The sequence below is a fragment of the Chelonoidis abingdonii genome, chromosome 5 (genome assembly GCF_003597395.2).
Source record: "Chelonoidis abingdonii isolate Lonesome George chromosome 5, CheloAbing_2.0, whole genome shotgun sequence".
Taxonomy (NCBI): domain Eukaryota; kingdom Metazoa; phylum Chordata; order Testudines; family Testudinidae; genus Chelonoidis; species Chelonoidis abingdonii.
Window position 1 is genome coordinate 109,684,827 of NC_133773.1, and position 22,313 is coordinate 109,707,139.

Sequence of the window (22,313 nt, forward strand, 5' to 3'; positions counted from 1 at the left end):
GTGTCAGCAGCCAATGAGTGGGAGCAACAGGTGCTAAAAGGACCATCACCCAAGGCCAAAAATGCCAAAAAATTAGAGAGTTTTTCAACAGAAAGTCTGTTTGACAGATGGTTTTCTGGTCAGGATCGCGAACCAGCAACCACTTCTGAGCAGATATGATTTTAATTCCTGGGACACTGTGCTGAAATTTAAGGAGTTGTTACCCCAGGAATCCTGATGAGAGTTTGCAGCTCTCGTGGAAGAAGACAAATCAGTGGCAGAGGCATCCCTTCAAGCAGCCTTGGATACAGCTGACTCTGCAGCCCAAGCTATGGCCTCAGTGGTGGCAATGTGCAGCAGCTCATGCCTTCAATCCTCAGGCCTACCACATGAGGTCCAATAGACTCTGCAAGACCTTCCTTTTGAGAGCATATCACTCTTTTTCAAGAAGATGGACTACAAGCTGCACAGCCTAAAAGACTCCAAGGACATCATGAAATCCCTAGGTCTTTATACACCAGCACCGACGAGGAAACATAAATAAGCCTCAACCAGCCTCTCAGTTCTTCCCACCACCTGCCCTGCGGACTCTCACAGGAAGAGGAGCAGGGTTTTAGGAAATGACGTCCTGCCCAGTCCTCGTCCATGTCCATGCCTGCTCCCTCCCAGACACTCTAGTGGGTCCAAGCAAACCTTTTGATGGTACTCTTGGAGACAACATAGCAGGACAGAATTTGGATCCAACCTCCCCAGTATTTGTGGACAGTGTATTCCATTTCTATCAGGCGTGGGCCTGTATTACAACAAACCACTAGGTGCCAAGCATGATAGCAGTAGGATATATCATTCAATTCACTTCTTCTCCACCTCCCCATGCCTCTTCAGGGACCCGTCTCAGGAGCATCTTCTAGCCCAAGAGGTGCAGTCACTCCTAAGTGGGGGAACCATGGAAGAGGTTACACCAGAGTTAAGGGGCTGAGGATTCTACTCCCGATACGTCCTAATCCCAAAAGCCAATGACAGTTTCAGACCAATTATGGACCTGCAAAAGCTCAACGGATACATGAAGAAGCAAAAGTTCCACCTGGTCTCCTTGGCTTCTATCATTCCCTTCCTGGATCCAGGAAACTGGTATGCCACCGTCAATCTGAGGGACACTTACTTTCGTATCTCGATTTTTCAGGAACACAGAAAGTTCTTCAGGTTCATCGAGAAGCACATGCACTACCAATTTGCAGCTCTCTCATTTGGCCTGTCAGCGGCCCTTCAGATGTTCACAAAGTGCATGGCAGTCACAGCCTTCCTAAGGAGGCAAAGGAGGCAAGGGATTCAGGTCTACCCTTACCTCGCCAATTGGCTGGTCAGAGGTCACACCAAGAGCCAGGTGGAGTCCAAAATAAAGTTAATCCAAGCCACAGAACCCTACCAGGTGGAGTCCAAAATAAAGTTAATCCAGGCCACAGAACCTTACCCATCTACTTCTGTAACAACCCCTAACCTATGTCCGAGTTATTGAAGTCTTCAAATTGTGGTTTGAAGACCTCAAGCTGCAGAGAGTCCACCAGCAAGTGACCCATGCCCCAAGCTGCAGAGGAAGGCGAAAAACCTCCAGGGCCTCTGCCAATTTGCCCTGGAGGAAAATTCCTTCAATTCATTCGCGACGCCCAAATATTGTGCGATCAGGCTTAAATCCCTGAGCAAATGTGGGCAAGACTCACCAGCCAAGCACTCAGGAAAAGAACTCTGCTGCAGTAACTCAGATCCCGTATCCATCCTAACATCCAGGTCATCAGGACCATTGGAGCAGGACTTATCTGCTGATAATCCGAAGATGCAACTTGCCCAAATTAACCTATTCTATGCATACCACCTTCATAAACTTATCAAGCTTAGTCTTAAAGCAGATATGTCGTTTGCGACCACTACCCCCTCGGAAGGCTGTTCGCAGGAACGTTCACGTCCTCTAAGGGTTAGGAGCCTTCGTCTAATTTCAAGTCTAAACTTCATAATGTCCAGTTGTACCCATGTGTTCTTGTGTCTCATTAGTACTAAAGCTTAAGATAATTCGTCTCCTCCTATATGTTAAGCCCACCTGGTATGATTTATATAGAGCAAGCATGTCCCGGGCCGCAGGGCCTTCTTTTGGCCAGGCTAAAACAAACAAGCTCTTTGAGTCTCCTTTCAGTAAGGAAGTTTTCCTTCCTGAATCATCTAGTAGCGACCGGTCTCTGAACCTGTTCCGAGGTTTGATTCATCTTCTGTAAACATGGGAAGCCAGAACTGCAGCGCACGTATTCAGGTTGAGGTCTCCCCAGTGCCTTATACAGGTACTAACCCTCTTGATCTTTGCTGGAAACTCACCTCGCCTGTGCATCCTAAAACCACATTTGCTTTTTTCAGCACAGTGCTCGCATTGGCGGCTCATAGTCAATCCTGCGAGTCAACTCAATACTTCAAGGTCCTTCTCCTCCTCTGTTGTTTCCAACTGATGTGTCCCCAAATGTATATCTAAAATTCTTATATAATCCCTAATGGCATGACTTGCACTTTTCACTATTAAATTGTCATCGCATTATATTATGCCAGTGTTACAAGGTCATCCAGATTCCTGTAGTGGTTGATCCCAGTCCTTCTACTGTGTTAGCAAACTCCCAACTTTGTGTGTCATTCGCGAAACACTTATTTTTAGCACATTCCCGGTCTTTTGGTGCGCAAGGTCAGTAACAAAAAAGGTTAAATTAAGTAATTGTGCCCAAAACGGATTCTTGAAGAAACTCCACTAGTAACCTCCTTCCGTCTGAAGTTTCACACTGTCTAGTAGCACCTTCATAACGACCCGTTGGAGCTCCCTTTAACCAGTTCCTTATCCACACTTACACATTTTCATATCATACCATCTTTCAATTTAGACTAAGCATCTCCCCGCATGTGGAAGCCGTGTCAAATGCCTTACTAAATCGAGTAAATTAGGTTCTACTGATTTCCTTTTGTTATGATAGATCTTGTCACCGTCTGCGAAGAAGGAGATGCAGTGTTGGTTTGGGCACGATCTACGCTTAGTACAATCCATGTTGACATTTGTCGCCAATTACCATTGACGCTCAATGTCTTAACTACTTCTCCTTCAAATTTTTTCCAAGACCTATTACATACTACAGATGTCCAACTAACAGCCTATAGTTACTCGGATCACTTTTTTTCCCTTTCTGGAAGATAGGGACTACTGTTAGCAATTCTCCATCATACGTTACAACCCCGAGTTTACCGATTCATTAAAATTTCTTGCTAATAGGTTGCAATTTCAATGTAGCACAGTTCTTTAATATTTTGGGATGGAGATTGTAATGGGACCCTCCGATTTTGTCCCATCCAGCTGTTCAAGTGTGGCTCACGTCAGATGTGGTAATATCCTCCATATCCTCAATTCCCGATTATTCCATCCTTCCATCATCCCTAGCTCCTCATTGCCTTGATTAAAGACTGAGCAAAAGTACTTATTAGATATTGGGCATGCCTATTTAGGTTCATCCTAAACCCTTCATCTCAGTGTATACGGTCCACTTCTTCTTCCTTTTTTTTTCTATTTATTGCTATTTAGAACTTTTACTTTGGTGTTAATTCCCTTCTGCAAGGTCCAACTCTACATGGCTTTTTAGCCTCCTCCCTTATCGCTATATGTTTAACCTCACTAGGTAGCTTCCTTGCTAATCCCACCTTTCTCACTCCTTGTAGGCTTTCTGCTTTTTCTTTTAATCCTCTCTGAGGTTGTCATCTAGCTTGGTCTGACTCCTGCCTTGTTTTTTCCCTTTCTTGGGATGCAGGCTTCCGATTAGTTTCTGCAGCTGCGACTTAAGTAATTCCGGCCTCCTCCGCTTTAGATGCAAAGTCTTCAGTCCAATTACTTCCCATATTCTTACTCTTTAGTTAGCCCTTGAAAGTCCAAAAAACCCTAGACCCAGATCTATTTTTGTTTATTCTTTTCCATCTAGTTGTGAACTTGAATTACTTTGATCAACTCGACCAAGGTTGTCCCCTACAACCATTTCTTATATGAGGTCCTCACTGCTCACAAAACCAAATTCTAAGAATGATCCCTTTGTTGGTTACTTCAACTACTTAGGGAGAAACCCATCGTACATCCAGAAAAATCTGAGCCTATTATTTTTTGCAAGCACTTGTCTCCAGGCTAATCCTGGGAAGTCTGAAGTCTCCATGATCACACTTCCCCTTAGTGTTACTTCATTAAAAACATTAAAGATGTCTCTATCCATATCCAAATCAGTCCCGGCGGTCTGTAGCACACCCCAAGCACTATCTCAGGTGAGGCTCATAGTTAGCTTTATTTTCTCAGTAGTGATTTTTGCCAGACAGACTCTGTCTATCCTTCCAATCACTTCTTATTTCTTCATTGCCTCATCATTGATGTACAATTCTACTACCAGCACTCTGCCTTTCTTTTCTGTCTTTCTAACAGCACATACCTTCAATATCTGACTCAGTTCATGACTACTGTTCCACTAACTGTTGTTTCTAGTTATCCCTATAATATCCGTGTTTCACTTCCTGTACCAGTGCTCCAGTCCTTCCATCTTGTTACTCGGCTCCCTGCCATTTGTGTACATAGACATTTTTATTTTTGGCGTTTGACGTCACTGGACAATCTTTACCCTGTTCTGCACAGGACATTCTTACCCCAGCATCACCTGTTAGGTCTGGATCTTACACCGCCCTTCCTCCTTTATGTCAATTCTCGGTCACGACTGTATCCCCTTTACTTTGTTTACTTCCTATTCAAGAGTTAAATTCCGGGCGTGGAGATCTCTGGACATTCCAACCATCTCCCCAAATTCTCAGTTTAAAGCTGCTCTTTAATTCAGTTCGGCAGAGCCTCCATCCTAGAGTACTATTTCCCTCCTTACTCAGGTGAAGTCCATCCTGGGAGAACAGTCTTCTATCATAGCTTCCAATGACCGTACATCCCAAGCCCTCCTTATCACCAGCTGCCTGAGCCATCTGTTGATCTGCCATAATCTTCTCACACCTTTGTCGCCCTTCATCTTCGGAACTAGCAGAATTCTCTGAACTGAAAGATCATCTGGCCTCGATTTCCTTAGCGGTCTTCCCACCTGGGCATAGTCTCCCTTGATACAGATCAGCGAGTATCTAGCCCGTATCATCGTTCCAATGAGGGACAATCAACGGATTCTTTCCACTCCTCTAGGATCCTTATTCAGCTCAGGTCCACATCCGTTGTATCTTAGCACAGCAGGACAGCTCACCCTGTCGTGTTCTCCCGATCAGAGTCGTAGTTAAGCCTGTCTTTTTTCTCGTAAGGGGTCTCCATCACGTAGACTGCCTTTTCTGGTGACAGTGATGGTCTCTGGTCTTCCCTGCACTCACTGGCTGCAAGTCCTCTTGATTCCTATTCAACCCTCATCCTCCTGGGGCTCATTTTGGTGTTGCTCCATGACTCCTCCCCCTTCTGAGGGACTAGTGCTCTTCTCTTTTTTCTTGCCCTCTCTCTCAGCGACCACCTGCTGTGCCCCTTCTTTCATTATCCAACTTGCCAAACCTGTTCCTAATTCTATTCTCCTTCACTGGCCCGTCTTTTCCTCTTGCCCCTGGTTCTCTTAGTCACATGCTCCACCGTCCACTTTCCTCACTCGCAGTCCCTTCCGTCAGAATTTCTTTGGTTCTGCTTCCATCTGCCACATCTGAGCTTATCCCTTCAGCCCCCTGTTTCTGGTCCATCATCTGCTCGACCCCCCTTCTAACTCAACCAAAAGTTTCCACCTGCATCTCCAATCCTCGGATCTTTTCTTCCATCAGCTCTATCAGGCGGCACTTCATGCAGATGTAACCCTTTTCAGGCACCCCCTCCAGGATCATGTACATGCCGCAGCTTCCACATCCAGTCATCCTCATTGTGTCTTTCACTGCTGCCTCTGTATCAGTCATGGCCTTCTTACTTCGTGCCTGGCAGTCCAAGCCACACAACACAGTGCAGACCCCCAACAGGCACCAGGGCGCTGGCAGACCACCGCCCGCTACCTTGTCTAGCTTGTTGGTTCCTCTGTCTTAGTCTCCCCCGCAACCTCCCCCTGGAAACTCCCTCTGAAACTCCCGTTAGCAGCTCTGTTCACTGTCTGCTGTGCCACTGCCGCTGTCTGTGCCGCTGCCTGACTGGCTGGCTACTTTTATAGGACCCCTAATCAGGTAAGCCCCGCCCCATAATCAGGGATCAGCCGCTCTCCCAGCACACGGCCCCTAGTGGCCTCCACACACACACAAACTACACAATACAATCCACAAACTACAAACTACAAAAACCTGCTCCTCCAACAGAACTCCCTCTGAAACTCCCCCGTTAGCAGCTCTGTGGTTCCAAGCAATAGTGATGCTTATAGAGAGCCTCAGAGATCACCCATCATAACAGCAAGGAACTGCTTGAAGTTCCTGGGCCACATGGCCTCATGCACCTATGTAGTGCAGCATGCGAAACTTCAACTCAGACCTCTCCAGATGTGACTGGCATCCGTATACTTGCCAAACCAACACCATTTGGCCATAGTTATCACAGTTCCCTCGTTGATGATCAGCGCCCTCAATTGGTGGCTAGACCCATTGGCGGTGCATGAGGGAGTCCCATCCTTAGGACCTCAATCATCAGTGTCTCTCATTACAGATGCTTCAGTGATGGGCTGTTTGCTTGAGTTCCCTCAGAGCTCAGGGCCTCTAGTCTATGGAAGAGCTCTTGCTGCACCTCAGTTTTAGGGAGCTCAGGGCAGTTTACATGTTTGCCAGGCATTCCAGTCCCATGTGGCAGGCAAGGTGTTGTCAGTTCTCACAAACAACACAATGGTGATGTTTTATATCAACAGGCAGGGAGGAGGGTGCTTCTCTCACCTGTACCACGAAGCACTTCACTTGTGGGAGTTTTGCATAGCCCACTTGATCAACCAAAAGGCCTCCTATCTGCTGAGATTGCAAAACGAACTGACAGATCACCTTAGCAGATCCTTCTTCAAATCATCACAAATGGTCCATTCATTTAGATGTCATGAACACTATTTTCCAGAAGCGGGGAACTCCCCAAATAGATCTGTTTGCAACAAGGCACAACAGGAAGTGTCTCTAGTTCTTCTCCCTCCTGGGTCACAGCCTCAGATCTCTCGCAGATGCCTTCCTCCTTCCTTGGATGGAGCATCCCTTCTGTGTGTTTCCTCCCATTCCTCTCATTCACAAGGTCTTGCTGAGGATCAGAAGGGACAGAGCATGAGTTATTCTGATAGCCCCTGCCAGCATTGGTTCGCCACAGTCCTAGAACTCTTGATGGAGACACCATTCCTTCTACCTCTGTATCCAGACGTGATCTCCCAGGACCACAGCCGCCTGCACCACCCGAACCTTGAGTCCCTTCATCTGACAGCAGGAAGCTCCGTGGCTGAATCCTACAAAGCTAGCATGCTCAGAGCAGGTCCATGAGGTCTACTAGGGAGCAGGAAGCTGTCCACCAGAGCTACTTACCTGGCAAAGTGGAAGGAGGTTCTCAATCGGGTCCTGCCTACACAATCAGCAATACCATTCATTCTGGACTGCTTACTACACCTGAAGCAACAGGATCTAATCGTGTCATCTATTAGAGTCCATCTGGCCACAATCTCAGCTTTTCACCAATGGCCATTCCAGGTTTTCAAACAGCGTCTGTAATCAGTTTCTTAAGGGCCTTGTTAGATGGTACCCCCAGGTATGTCAACCAATCCCTCCCTGGGACCTCAACCCGGTATCGTCAAAATTGACAGGACCCCCATTTGAGCCACTGGCAATGTGCTTTCTACTCTACCTGTCCTGGAAGGTGACCTTCCTAGTGGACATTACTTCTGCCAGAAGAGTCTTGGAGATCCGGGCCCTCACCTGAGAACCACCATACACTATATTCTTCAAGGACAAGGTCCAATTGCGTCCTCATCCAGCTTTCCTTCCAAGAGAGGTTTCACAGTTCCATAGTATCCATGGGATATCTTTCTGCCAGTCTTTTATCCAAAACTGCCTTCGAACAGGGAAGAGCAGAGGCTCCACTCACTAAATGTCAGATGTGCACTGGTCTTCCACATAGAAAGGACTAAACCATTTCAGAAAACTACTCAACTGTTCATAGCTGTTGCAGAGAAGAGGAAAGGTCTTCCTGTCGCAGCCCAGATAATTTCACCATGGATCACTTCCTGCATCTACACATCCTATGACCTGGCAAAGGTCCCTGCCCCACCTGCCCTGACAGCACATTCCACAAGGGCCCAAGCCTTTTCGGTAGCATTCGTAGCACAGGTTCCTATCCTACAAGGACATTTGTAGAGCAGCAACATTGTCATCAGTTCACACTTTTGCGTCTCACTCCTCCATCAACCAACAAGCCAGAGATTATGCTGGATTTAGTCAAGTGGTATTGCAATCAGCATGTCAAACTCCGAACCTTCCACCTGCACAACTACTTGGGAGTCACCTACATTGGAATGGACATGTGCAAGCACTCAAAGAAAAAAAAGGTTACTAACCTTTCTGTAACTTGTTCTTTGAGCTTTCTCTGTAACTCTAGTGAATATGTCTGGCCGTGATAAGGGAGGCAAGGGTCTCGGGAAAGGAGGCGCTAAGCTCCATAGGAAGGTGTTGAGAGATAACATCCAGGGTATTACGAAACCCACTATTCGTCGTCTGGCTCATCGTGGGGGAGTGAAGCGTATTTCAGGTCTCATTTACGAGGAGACTCGCGGGGTGCTGAAAGTGTTTCTGGAGAAAGTGATCCGAGATGCCGTTACTTACACCGAGCATGCGAAGCGGAAGACTGTGACTGCTATGGACGTTGTCTATGCGTTGAAGCGCCAGGGTCGTACTCTGTACGGATTTGGAGGCTAAACTGTGCCAGTAATTCTTTTCCAAAACATCTTTGAGATGCGTTGCACATGTCCTTTCCAAGACCCTCCCTCCTACCTCTGTCAGTCAGCCAGCAAGAAGGAACTGAGGGGGCTGCAGATCAGCAGGACCTTTTATACCAGTGCTATGAGGTGTGACTCCAGGGGGCACCAGAGCTGACTCGATGGATACCATCGAGGGAAAACTTTCCAGCAGCCGTGCTTGGAGCAAGCATACACCTACATTGGAATGGACATGTGCAACACATCTTGAACAACAACAATTACGGAAAGGTTAGTAACCAGGGTTTATTTTGTCATCAAGTCTGTAAAATCTGTGGGCCGTACTACTTTGATCTAATTTTGGTTTTGGGGGTTAGTGGGCTGGTGCTGGGTGGTGGTGGTGGCCTGTGATAAACAGGATGTCAGAACAGATGGATCTGGTGGTCCTTTCTGACCTTAAACTCAGATTCTGTGATATCTCTTTTTAGAAAAATGCAAATAGCCACAGCTATTGTAGTTACCAACATTGCTGTGTAATGGTCGTTTGCCTTTGTCTAGATTTCTAATCATCTTTATGACAAAGAAATTACAGAACAGATTGAACTCTACTATGATAGATGTGCAGACATCCAAGAAGTAGTATCTGGGTATGGACACCTTGTAAAGCAAGGCCAAGCAGTGCAAAAAGATTGTAAGTACTGAACTTCAGAATCTGAATATTAGTCTGCCTTGTTCTTGAGTTCTCCTGCTTTGCTTTTATCAGAGACAGAGCGTGACTAGAAGATTAGTTTAATAAAATATATATATATATATATATATATAAATTTCACCATATGCTTAGTAAGAAGAAAATTAATTTGTCTTTTTCAGCATGCTTGCTGGAAGGTAAACTGTGTTGCTCAGTGCTGGAAAGGCTTCCTTCCAATATAGTTATTGATATTTTTCCCATAAGAACAAAGACAAATAAAAAGAACAATAAAATGATTCCAAGCTAATATGATATTCCTCTCAGATCCCTCTCTTCTGTTCTATATCTATGTAAGTTTCTTGTGGTTGGTTATACAAAATTTGTCCTGAGTATTACATCAAATTCACAATGTTTTAGAATACAAGCAAGCAAATAGCTGCAACTGTATACATATTTTTAAAATGCTCAACAACTTGTGTTATGCTGGAAGATCTATTCCATAGTTACTAAATGTGAAGCAGCTGAGAGGCAAAATTCATATCAAAGCATCTATTCTGTTCCATAATGGTGGAGTTACACAAGTCTAGCTATATCTGTAATAACATTAATTATTATAGCACTTAAGTACACAATTGGACCTCTAGTATGTACAACATTATTGTATGTCCTGAAAGATATGGAAGACGTTTTAAAAAATATAAATGATTTATTATAAATGAGCTGTACTGACTTTCAGTTTTTGCACTGTTTCCAGTCTTTTGCCTCTTCCCATCCAACATAACACTTTTTGATCCACCATAGGGACATCTTTTCAATATAAGCTTCCTCCAAAGACCAGCTCGTTTCCCAGGTCAGATCATTTCCTTGATTTCTCAGTTTGTTCAGGTATCCGTGAAAACTATTATTCAGAGCTGAACTACAAATATGGGGCCAAGACCAAGTCTGATGCCTTTGTCTGGGGCAAAGAGCTAAGGGAGAAATACCACAACTTGTTCAGTCTGCTGCGAGAGATGGATTTCAGTCCATCTGATGGTAATCATGCCTTTATCTTGTCTTTCTGAAATTTCTATAGTGTCCCTGAGAAGTTGGCACACTTTGACCTTACCTCATGTTGCAGAAGTTTTTTCCACATCACTTAACTTAAGGACGGAGTGTCAAGGTTAACCTGTAATTTACGTATATCGCACTGCAAATGAGGAATGGATACAATGTAAAAAGATGGAAATACAGAAACACGCAGAGTTTAGTGTCCTAGGCCAAAATGTGGGCGATTTGTTTAAATGCTCGGTCATGGAGTGGGAATTACTATGGGCCAGCTTCAGCCTTCATTATTCATGTTGACTAATACTTTACTCTTCAACAACTCCTATTGATTTAAACTGACTGACTGACTTATTCCTACTGGGCCAGGCTGTGATTTATCCTTATTCATGCTGGGTAGTACCTTACTCTTCCAGGAATTTCTTTGATTTTCAGTGGTACTCCTGAGGAGAAAAGTATTTTTGAGCATGAGTAAGGATAGCAGAATTTGTCCCAATAAGAATAAATCACACAGTTGCACCATCACCATTTTGATTTAAACTGTTTTCACATATAATAATTGTGCATCTACATTGTGGTATATTTTTAGTGTCAGAAGACCAAAACAACACAGTTTTAGAAGTTGGCCGGAGGATATTTGAGAAGGTTGCAAAAAGTCTTTCCAGGGCTGATGGTCTACACTACATGAACTCCTCCATCCCTTTTCTGATGGTTTCCAGCTGCTGTGGATACCACAAAGCTTCCTTTTTCCTTGCAGTTATTTTTGAAACAGGACTAGCTGTGCCTGTAGACCCTTTGCAGGTAATGTATTCAATGTGTCTGATCATCTCAGATGAAACTAGTTACCTTCAAAAGCAATTTACACAGTAGGTTGCCAGAGTGAAACTTGGCCATTTGAAGAAAAAATACAGGAAAGAAATTTTGGTAGCTTTCCCCATCTCAAATTTAGTCTCCTTTTCATGGCATGGCCAATAGGCTCCCTCTACCTTACCCCTTTACTGGGCAGCTGGCCACAGATATTTCTGAATTCCCTTATCCATTAGGCGCCACTGCTTTTAGCCCCATAGTGTAAGAGCTTCTCTGTCCCACTGCTACAGAATAGGAGAATGCATTGATTAGTCACTCCTAAAAGAGGAGCAGAGAGTCCTGTGGCACCTTAGACTAACAGACGTTTTGGAGCATGAGCTTTCGTGGGTGAATACCCACTTCGTTGGCGTGCATGCATCTGACGAAGTGGGTATTCACCCACGAAAGCTCATGCTCCAAAACGTCTGTTAGTCTATAAGGTGCCACAGGACTCTCTGCTGCTTTTACAGATCCAGACTAACACGGCTACCCCTCTGATCCTAAAAGAGGGTGGCATGGTGAATTGGGATAGATGGACAGTCCTGGCAGCCCATTGAAGAGATAGGATGGGGGCCCACTTGTCATCCACATTTAACTCCAGATGGGAGTGCAGGCCAGCTTGCTGCCTCCAGAAATATAGACTGGAGGAAATGGATCTGATGGAAGCTGGCCCCTGAAACCTATGGTGAAGAAAATATCCTTGAGTTGATGGGGAAAGCAAGTCATAGGGATTCCCCTTCAAGAAATCCTGGCACTAGGTAGGGCATAGTGGAGGGTCTCCTGGAGGAACGACGTTGTATAGGACTAGAAGGGAAGAAATCCTGCAAGACATGATACTGAGACTGGGCTGAGAGGGGAAACTCCACAAAAGTTTCAGAAAAGCATCTGAACGCCAAAAATTTTCAAATTAATCATAAGGTCAGAACTATCCTTGTAATTTCACAGTGTCAAATAAAAGAGGAGGAGGATCTGAGAAAGAGAAGGATGTGTGTGTGAAACTGGAGGCTGTTTTATAATGGACTTGCTGACAGCCATTTAGCTATGAAATGGTACAATAATATAAAATACTCAAAAAATGGTGGGGCTGCCTAATGTCACTGTAGAACTAGTCAGTATCTTAGGATGGGGAGTTAAAAGGTGCTCCCAAGAGATTAACCTGAGGTAAAGTTTACCACATCCTGTTCAGGGAAGAGAAACTGAGACTTAGGTCTTGTCTAAACTACAAATATGCCCAGTGCTAACAATAAGTTCCTTCTTGGGTCCCCTTCAAATATTGTTGAAACTAGTTTAAATAGCTAATGGGTGGGACAAAACTGGTTTCAGCACCATTACAGAAAGCACCTTTGAGACTAGTGGAGTGCTAAGAATGGTTGTGTCCATTCTGCACTAGCAGTGCTGTTTTCAGTACCAGCTGAACCTATTGCTGATAAGCTTTGTCAGCCACAGGTCATTAGTGCAGGCAGACCCTGACGGTGAGATTCTTCAAAAGTGCCCCATTATAGCCTAAATCTCCTTCCTCTGAAGTAAGTGGTAAAATACCCATTGACTTCAATGAGAGCAGAGTTTAAAGAGCCTGCAAAAATCCCACCCTCAGTGCCCCAATTATGATCTGGTGCCTTTTGGTTGTCCCAGGAGTAGCATCTGCACTAAACAGCAAGGTTATCTAGTGGTAGCAAGATGATGGGCAGTAATATTCATGGTATGTGTTCAGCAGAAGTGTCATAGGGTTTCTATAATACCTTTCTTTATAAAAGAAATCCTAACTGCTTTGTTGTTCAGGTGTTTCACCTGATATAGTTGGTGTATTAGCTAACATTGCAGATGCACGTTGCTCATTCTGTAAAGTCTGTGAGACAGCACCAAAATGGTTAATAGTAGGTAAACTTGTTAGCGGTCCAATTCATTGTTTATGTTTGTTGATTTTTTCCAGGGGCTGCTATACAGTTTGGTTGGTGCTCAGAGGAGTGAGAGACTTGCTGTGATGAATCTTGGGTATAAACATTACCAAGGCATTAACAATTATCCACTAGACTTGGAGTTATCATATGCTTATTACAACGATATTGCACTAAAGACATCTCATGATCAACATGCTACAAAAGGAGATCAGGTAAGAGAGTTATAGGTATATTTGAATTTATTTGCCATGATAGCAGTTTATAATGCATTCATACTTATGTATACAGAGCTTTGCATCTTCAAAGTACTTCACAAACATTACCTTACCTAATAATCACAACACTTCATGAAACAGTAAGTATTATTACCGCATTACCCCAAGTCACAGAGAGTTTAAGTGTTTTGACTGTGACCCTACGAAGTCAGTGTCAGAGCTGAGAAAGAAGTCTGGTGTGCCTGGTTCCTAGTCTCATGCTTAGTTCACTAGATGATATCAATCTGTATTAAGGACTGTTAAGTGTCTGTTCTTCTTTTGGTTCTTTAACACCCAGACTTTATTAAATTCAGGAAAAAGGCCACCTGTACTCTCCATATCTATGTCTTTTCCATAATCAAATGTAAAATGTTTAGTTGTGTTTAATATCTGTATGAAAACCCAAGTAAAATTATTTCAAAACTGGCTTGTGAATAGGAAACAATATAGTTTTAGATGAAAAAATATTTAACAACCCTAAATGAGTGCTAGGATCTTGGCCTGAAAAAACACTTGGATAACGTTGTCTGTTTAGGATTGAGATTGATAACAAAAGGAAGGATAACACAGGGATTTTGAACATTGCAAAATCAGAACATACAGACTGCAAATTGATTTTTAATTACTTATTATAGGCCAAGTTCACATTAGAAACTTATGCAAGCATACCAATGTCAGTTAAGGTGTGATTATTTTTATTGGATTTTTTTTTTTTTGGTAACATAACTATACTGGCAAAAAACATAGGGTAGGTGCAGTTATATGGGGAAAGGAATGCTTTTGGTGGTATAGCTTATTTTGCTCAGGGAACTGGTATAAGCTATATCAGTAAAATAACTTATTTTCCAGTATAAACTGGGTCTATACTAGGAGAGTTTTGTCCATATAGCTAGACCAGTAAAGTATGCTTTACGGTTTTGTGCTGTCACCTATCGCTGTCGTATCTGAGTGCCTCCTACATTAATTATATTGGCAATAGCAATATCACAGCGTCTCTGGATTTTCACCATTTCCAGGCTGTAGAAAGCTCTGCTTGGTGTAGGTTTCTCCCAGCTGTTCCATTACATGGAGTGTGGAAGTTGTAAGTTCCAGAACTTAAATAAGAACCATTTTCATAGATCTGCTTTCTCATTAAAAAAATGCCAAGCAATTTCTCCAGTCACATTCTTGTTTTTGCCCTCAACATTCCTTTACCTTTCTCTTCTGCTTTGATAATTCTCCTCCTCTTATCCACACCCTTCCCAACCCCACGGTCCCATATTGGCGTGGCAGTGAATAATAGCTGGTGCCTGGTGCGTCTGCGTCTGTCTACAGTATCTTTACCACCCTCAGTACTACCAAAGGTGGGAGCTTTAACGGAGACCAGCCAGTGCTTTCACCACCATGTCATCTCAGTCTGCTCACTGCAGATCTAAACCAGGGGTTTCAACCTTTTTCTTTCCGAGCCCACCTCCTTCCCCCAAAATACCATAAAAATTCCATGGCCCCCTTGTGCCACAATAACTGTTGTTCTGCATATGCAGTAGATTAAAAGCCAGGGCCGGCATTAGTGGGTAGCAAGCAGGGCAATTGCTCCGGGCCCCACACCACCGGAAGCTCTGCAAAGTTAAGTTACTCAGGCTTCAGTTTCAGTCCCAGGAAGAGGAGCTTGGGCTTCAGCTTTCTGTCTTCGGCCCAGTGAGTCTAACGCTGGCCCTGCTTTCTGGTGTATTTTGGCAGACCCCCTGAAACATGCTTGCAGGCCCCCCCGGGGGTCCCACCCTGGTTAAGAACCGCTGGTGTAGACAACGTGATGGTAAAGATGCCAGCTGCTGCTGGCATTTTAATCCATACTAGTGCTACTTTTGCTACCACTAGTGGAGCTGCACTGAATAGTACCGATGGTGGGGAGCGTTAGAAAAATACATCTAGAGTCGACAGGTCTCTGTTTGTTCCATTCTGTCAGACAGTCTTGTAAGAGAATAGGAGGGGGGCCTGAATGAATGAAAGGAAATGACAATGAAGTAATAGTTTCAGGATTAATAAATTGACCAATGAAGAAAATATCAGAACTTTGAAAGCCCAGAATAGAGAAGGAATTGTTCAAGATTTCAGGAAACATCTAATGTTTTCATTTAGGTGGGCAGGTTTATTAATGTGCTGTTTAATGTTTTCTCTGTTCACCCGCTTTTCAGGCATTTGTAGAAACTATAAGGCTAAGGGATGATGAACTATTAAAAGCCCAAACTAAAGAAAATGGTGATGTCTTTATGTGGTTAAAATATGAAGCAACAAGAGGAAATGCAGCTGCACAGGTATAGTCCATAGCACGTAGTTTCATCATTTTGCTTGTACATACAGGTTGGATTAAACTATAAAATTGATGGTAGTGCTGTCATGTTGCTCCTTCAAACTTATTTTTCCTCTGATCTTTAAACTTTTCCAGTGCTTTAACCTGAGTGTGAAAACAACTAAAAAGATGCTATAAGACTAAGTGAAGGGCACATTAGGGGATTTCATGTTACATGTTTATTGCTTTACTTGCTGTAACTGTCCTTACACACCAAGGGAATTGAATTTGACATTTGTTTTGTACTACTACAGAATGCCAGCTCCATGCAAGTTGCTGTACTGTGCCATCTGCACACATTTTCCAGTGCATTTATATCACTATTTATTCACCACTGAACTCAATCCAGGGACTCTCATGGTAGTTGCATCTACATATGCCAGATCTGAACTCAGTCTGTTATCTGTAAACGTTACTGATAGGAAGCCCAATCTGAAAATTACACAAGGCAACCTGTTTTCAGAATGGTTTCAGAGTAGCAGCCGTGTTAATCTGTATCCGCAAAAAGAACAGGAGTACTTGTGGCACCTTAGAGACTAACAAATTTATTTCAGCGTGAGCTTTCGTGAGCTGCAGCTCACTTCTTCGGATGCATAAAACGGAACACAGACAGGAGATATTTATAAATACAGAGAACATGAAAAGGTGGAAGTATGCATACCAACAGGAAGAGTCTAATCAATTGAGATGAGCTATCATCAACAGGAGAAAAAAAACTTTTAAAGTGATAATTAACATAGAAGGTGTGAGAACTTAACATAGGGAAATAGATTCAATTAGTGTAATGACCAACCATTCCTAGTCTCTGTTTAGGCCTGAGTTAATTGTATCTAATTTGCATATTAATTCGAGTTCAGCAGTCTCTTTGGAGTCTGTTTTTGAAGTTTTTTTGTTGCAAAATTGTCACCTTCAAGTCTGTCACTGAGTGGTTAGAGAGGTTGAAATGTTTTCCCACTGGTTTTTGAATATTATGATTCCTGATGTCAGATTTGTGTCCATTTATTCTTTTGCGTAGAGACTGTCCAGTTTGGCCAATGTACATGGCAGAGGGGCATTGCTGGCACATGATGGCATGTATCACGTTGGTAACCTCGCCGCAGATGAAAAACCGAGCCCTCGATGGCTGGCTGAAGTGATGGTCCCATGATGGGTGTCAGCTTGAATAGATAATGTGAACAGAGCTGGAAATCAGGCTTTTTGCAAGGATAGTTCTGGGTTAGTGTTTATGTTAATGGTGTGCGGTTGCTGATGAGTATTGCTTCAAGTTGAGACTGTCTATAAGCGAGGACTGACCCGTCTCCAAGATCTGTGAGAGTGAGGGTCATCTTTAAGGATAAGTTGTAGATCTTATGATATGCACTGGAGAGGTTTTAGTTGGGGGCTGTGTAATGTGATGGCAGTGCGTCTGTTATTTATCTGTGTTGGGCCTGTCCTGTAGTAGGTGGCTTCTGGGTACTCTTCTGGCTCTGTCAATCTGTTTTTTTCACTTCAGCAGGTGGGTATTGTAGTTTTAAGAATGCTTGATAGAGATCTTGTAGGTGTTTGTCTTTGTCTGAGGTATTGGAGCAAATACAGTTGTATCTTAGACCTTGGCTGTAGACAATGGATCGTGTGGTGTGTCCTGGATGGAAGCTGGAGGCATGTAGGTAAGTACAGCTTTCAAGTAACAAGTATAGCTCATTTTCAGAATGCTTAACTGCCTTCTTGACACATTTATCACCAGTGTAAATCTGTGACAATAATCCATCCTTGTAACTCCAATTACAGTTTAAATTTAAGATTTATTATGATGATAGTTGTGGTGTTTTGTTTTTAGCAACGATTGGCACAGATGCTCTTCTGGGGCCAGCAAGGGGTGGCAAAAAATCCAGAAGCAGCAATAGAGTGGTACTCAAAGGGTGCACTGGAAACTGAAGATCCAATATTAATGTATGATTATGCCATCATTTTATTCAAGGTAAGACATATTTCCAATTGTCAGTTCATTTCAGACTTGTAGAGTAGTTTCCTTTTGGGTGTGTGTATTTCAGAATTTAGAGAACTTTGTGCATTTTCTGCAGTGACATACTATGTGATCATCATAATACTCTTAAGGTATGTCTACACAGCAAAAAAGACCCGTCACAGCGAATCTCAGAGTCCAGGTCAACTGACTCAGGCTTATGCTGCAGGGCTAAAAATAGCAATGTAGAAGTTAAGGCTGGTGCTGGAACCTCAGGTCGAAGATACTCCCCCATTGCCAGGTTTCAGGCTACATTGCTATTTTTAGCCCTGCAGCATGAGCCTGAGGCACCTGGGCTCTGAGACTTGCTGCCTTGGTGGAGGGGGGAATTTGCTGTGTAGATGTACCCTTTAAGCTATGTCTACCTAGCACTTTTGTCAGCCAGGGGTGTGAGAAAAAAAAACAACACACACCTCTACTTGACATAAGTTTCACCAACAAAAGCACTGGTGTGGACAGTGCTATGTTGGTGAGAGACGCTGTCCTGCTGACATAGCTATCACTGCTTGTTGGGAGTGGCTTAATTATGCCAATGGGAGAGCTCTCTCCCACTGGTGTAGAGTGGCTACGTGGGAGACCTTACAGTGGCACAACTGTACCACTGCAGCTGCGCCGCTGTAAAGTCTGTTGTGTAGACATAGCCTTAGATACACCATTTTACGCCACTTAAATAACTTCACTTTTTACCAACTTGAGCTAAATTGAAAAAGGATACTCTGAAGCCCGCACCCAGACTTGCATTGAAATAACAAAAGGGGTGAATTAAAACCAGTTTAGTTACTCTAGTGACTGTTTGTATGTCAGCAAGATCTGGGTGGGAGTCACACTTACCAAGAGTTAACAGTTTCCCCCAAGCTATAGGGTTATAACCATTGGAACCAATAGAAATTAGGGGCCAAATTTTCTCCTGGCATAATTCCACTGAGACCAAATAAACTACTCCAGCAGAGAATTTGGCTGTATGTGATTACAAGAGCACTAGGTAGTCAGTGTGTCTCATAAGGACAGTACACCATATCACTGAATTACAGAAGTTAGAAAGGACCTATTAGTTGTCTGGTACATCTCTTTGCCCATGCAGGGTTGTTCACTACAGCACATTTGCTAGTGTTTTGTCCAGTTTAGTTTTAAGCGTCCCAGCCAACTGGGCAGCTACCTGTCTAATCTATCTAATTTATGTCTGGTACTTACATGGCCCCCCATCACCATAATATTTACATCTTCCCTTGAGAGACAGTTCCACAACCTATTAGAGTTTGACTGCGGAGCCGTTGTCCATAGCCATATCCTTATTGTTTCATGGGGTCTTTTTGATCTCTTCGCTGAAAAACAAGAAGATTTCCGCATTCATAGAGGTGGTACTAAGCTTTGGATGTACGAACTTGTGCTTAGATGAATATTCCTGAATGGAGTTTGGGGAACCACTCACACCACTTGGTGTTAGCAAAATTGGGCCTGTACCTAGTTACTTCTGGGCCTAGACAAATCACTACTGAGTCTTCCATCAGATGTAAAGAAACAGAAGGTTATTTATTTGTGCTCACCACACTCAGACAGGGCACCAGGTGAAGCCACCTGCCTCCACAACTGCAGGCAAGTCACCAGTAGTAAATCAGAAGAACAATAATCCCATGTCAGGCCTACCACCCCTCAAAGATAGTCAGCAGCCCCTCAAGCACTTCTTTTAGGGTCGCCAACTTTCTAATTTGTGAAAACCAGACACTGAGTGCCGGAACCTCCCCCACCCTCTGCTCTCTCCACCATCCTCCCCCTGCCAGCCAAGCACGGCTCATGGAATTGGGGATGACAGAGGCAGGACACTGGAGAGAGAGCCAGGCAGTGGGGCAGGGCAGGGAAGGGAGAGCTGCACTCTGGGGGTGAGTGGGGCGGGGAAGGGAGAGCCGCGGTCTGGGGGTGGGAGGGGTGAGTGGGGCAGGGAAGGCAAAGCCGCGCTCTGAGGGTGGTGAGATCGGTGGGGGGTGGAACAGTGGGGCAGAGAAGGGAGAGCCATGCTCCAGGGGTGGGGCGGTCAGTTGGGCAGGGAAGGGAGAGTTGCACTCTGGGGGGAGTCAGTGGGGCAGGGAAGAGAGACCCCATTTGGGATAAGACAAGGAGCCTCCAGTAACCCTCTCTGCCAGAGCCATTGCTGAGTGCTCCTCCAGGCTCCAGCAGCAGCTGCTGCTCTTCCTGCTCCCCTGGTGGCGGGGGCCGTTACTGCAGGTAACCGGACTTTTTGTGTCTGATCAGCCCTGCTGACTGGACACTGCCAGGTTCTCTTTCTGACTTGACTTTCCGGTCAAAAACCGGCCACCTGACAACCCTAACTTCCTTGTCCCAGACAGGCCTCATTTACAGACTGAGAGCTGGAAGCCTACTCTGCTTCCCAGTCAACAACCAGTTGAGCTGAGCTTTCTCCTTTTAACCCCTTCCTCCCAGCCTGATACCTTTTACCAGTGTAGCAAGGCAGAGCTGGCTGAGTCTACAAAGAGCTTGTTAACCCTTTCCTGGCCAGTGTCATGTTTGTGTACCCCTTCACAGGGCCCTATAATTACAGAACACACAAAACAATACAGCAACAAATATGAAAGGGTTCAGGTAGAGATTGCAGAGGAAAAGAGGAGGAGGAAGCAGCCATTCAGTATGTGGATATCCATAGTGAGCATGAGACAGAAGCTGGTTGCAGTTTGAATTTCACGTTGGTTACATTTTAAGAACATTTGTGAGGGAATGTGGTTTATAGCAACAGAGAATTAGCAGTGAGAGCCCTGTTAGAAGAAGTAGGTTTCAAGGACATTCTGCTTACAATATTTTTCCAGTTACTAAAATTATTTCAGGAAGTGTTCAGGTCTATCAGATTCAGAGACCCAGGCCAAATTATCATGAAAATTCACCAGCCCAAGCCCAAAAGCTATTCGCTATTCTTTTTTCCAAAGTAATTGACAGAAATGGGGAAAAAGGATATTTCACTTGTCCATCAGAAAAGTTACTCACCCAGGTTAATTGGAGAAATGGAATTTTCCAAGGCTCAATTAAGATTAGGTTAAACTAGGGTATTAAATGTGAATGGGCCCTACAGAGTCACACAGCTTTCCCACCCAACCCCTGGCCCCCTTTATAACATGTTAAGGTTAAAAAACAAATTATAATATCCAAAAATTTTAAATTTGCTTTTAAAATTATTAGCTGTGAATGTTCATTAGCATGTATTATTTGTTTCAAAATAGTGGTTGCTTATATATACTTATTTTATTATGTTTGTTATTTAGGGTCATGGTGTGAAAAAGAACACAAGACTTGCTTTAGAACTGATGAAAAAAGCAGCATCCAAGGTAAAATATTCATAATAGTAAATATTTATTGTTGTGCTATATAAGTAAGAAGTGTTATTACTGACATTATTATAATTAATATTTATTATGTAGCACTTTACATCACCCTAATGCTGTATGAATATTAATCAGTCCTTCCAACATTCTAATCATAAATTAGGAAAGCATTATTATCCTGAATGGAGAAACTGAATCCCACAAAATCTAATTGAACTCTGGAGTAAGCAGGTATAACTCCATGGAAGTAAATGGAATTATGCCTGCATACACAAAAGCTGAATTTTGCTCCAAGTGACTTAGGTCATGCAATGAGTTAGTAGCAAATGCAGGATTAGAACTCAGGTGTTCTTACCTCCAATTCCTGTGCTTGTTCTTTTAGACCGAGTTTTGTGTTAAATTGTCATACAAAAATCCCCACCTCACCTGATGTTTGGAGATGTTGTGTGCCCACTAATCTCACTGAGGCTGATGGGAAATAGAGATGATCCTCACCTTTGAAAAATCAGCCTAACAAACTTTGTAATAATACAGTATAAAGGAAAAGAATAAAGAAGGGTTGAGAGCCAGACTGTGCTTTTGCAATGTGCTCTGTGTAATTGGTGGTGGGTAGCTGCACCGGGACTGAATGGTAACTCACAGTCAGGATTCATTCCCTCACACCCATTACACCTGGCGGGTACTAAGCTGTTACCATCTCTTACCATCTTCAGATCATTACCTCCTGCTCCAGCTCAGCTATACTAGCTGGAGTGCTGAGCAGCTGAGAACAGACTCCACCCTCTCCCTGCCCTTATGCATCTCATCTCAGGGGGAAGCAATGGGTGTGCAGAGGTTACATACTCCTGTGACTGGACCAGGGAACTCACATGGGGGCATAATGGGGGAAAATGGATCTCCCTCCCTCTTATGACGCTGTGCAGCCATGATCTGGCCCCTAGTGATTTCCACATCTTCATATATATTTATGTCCTTATTTATATTGCCCAGACTTCTGGTAAATTTAGATCTTGAAAACCATAACTATTCAAACCACTCATA

General features: G+C 43.8%; 2 protein-coding genes across 2 annotated transcripts in view; both read left to right on the forward strand.

The window, feature by feature from the left end:
- Positions 1 to 22,313, forward strand: part of SEL1L3 (SEL1L family member 3) — a 71,466-nt gene that overhangs the window by 19,981 nt on the left and 29,172 nt on the right. Inside the window, exons 8-14 of the mRNA XM_032806623.2 lie at positions 9,447 to 9,579; positions 10,462 to 10,608; positions 11,207 to 11,418; positions 13,394 to 13,573; positions 15,790 to 15,909; positions 17,761 to 17,901; positions 21,213 to 21,275. Coding sequence (XP_032662514.1) covers positions 9,447 to 9,579; positions 10,462 to 10,608; positions 11,207 to 11,418; positions 13,394 to 13,573; positions 15,790 to 15,909; positions 17,761 to 17,901; positions 21,213 to 21,275 — 996 coding nt within the window. The remainder of the gene's footprint in view (positions 1 to 9,446; positions 9,580 to 10,461; positions 10,609 to 11,206; positions 11,419 to 13,393; positions 13,574 to 15,789; positions 15,910 to 17,760; positions 17,902 to 21,212; positions 21,276 to 22,313) is intronic.
- LOC116840181 (uncharacterized) lies at positions 8,578 to 8,913 on the forward strand. The gene has a single exon (XM_032806624.2). It carries the CDS (start codon positions 8,578 to 8,580, stop codon positions 8,887 to 8,889), a length of 312 nt encoding a protein of 103 aa, XP_032662515.1. The 3' UTR covers positions 8,890 to 8,913.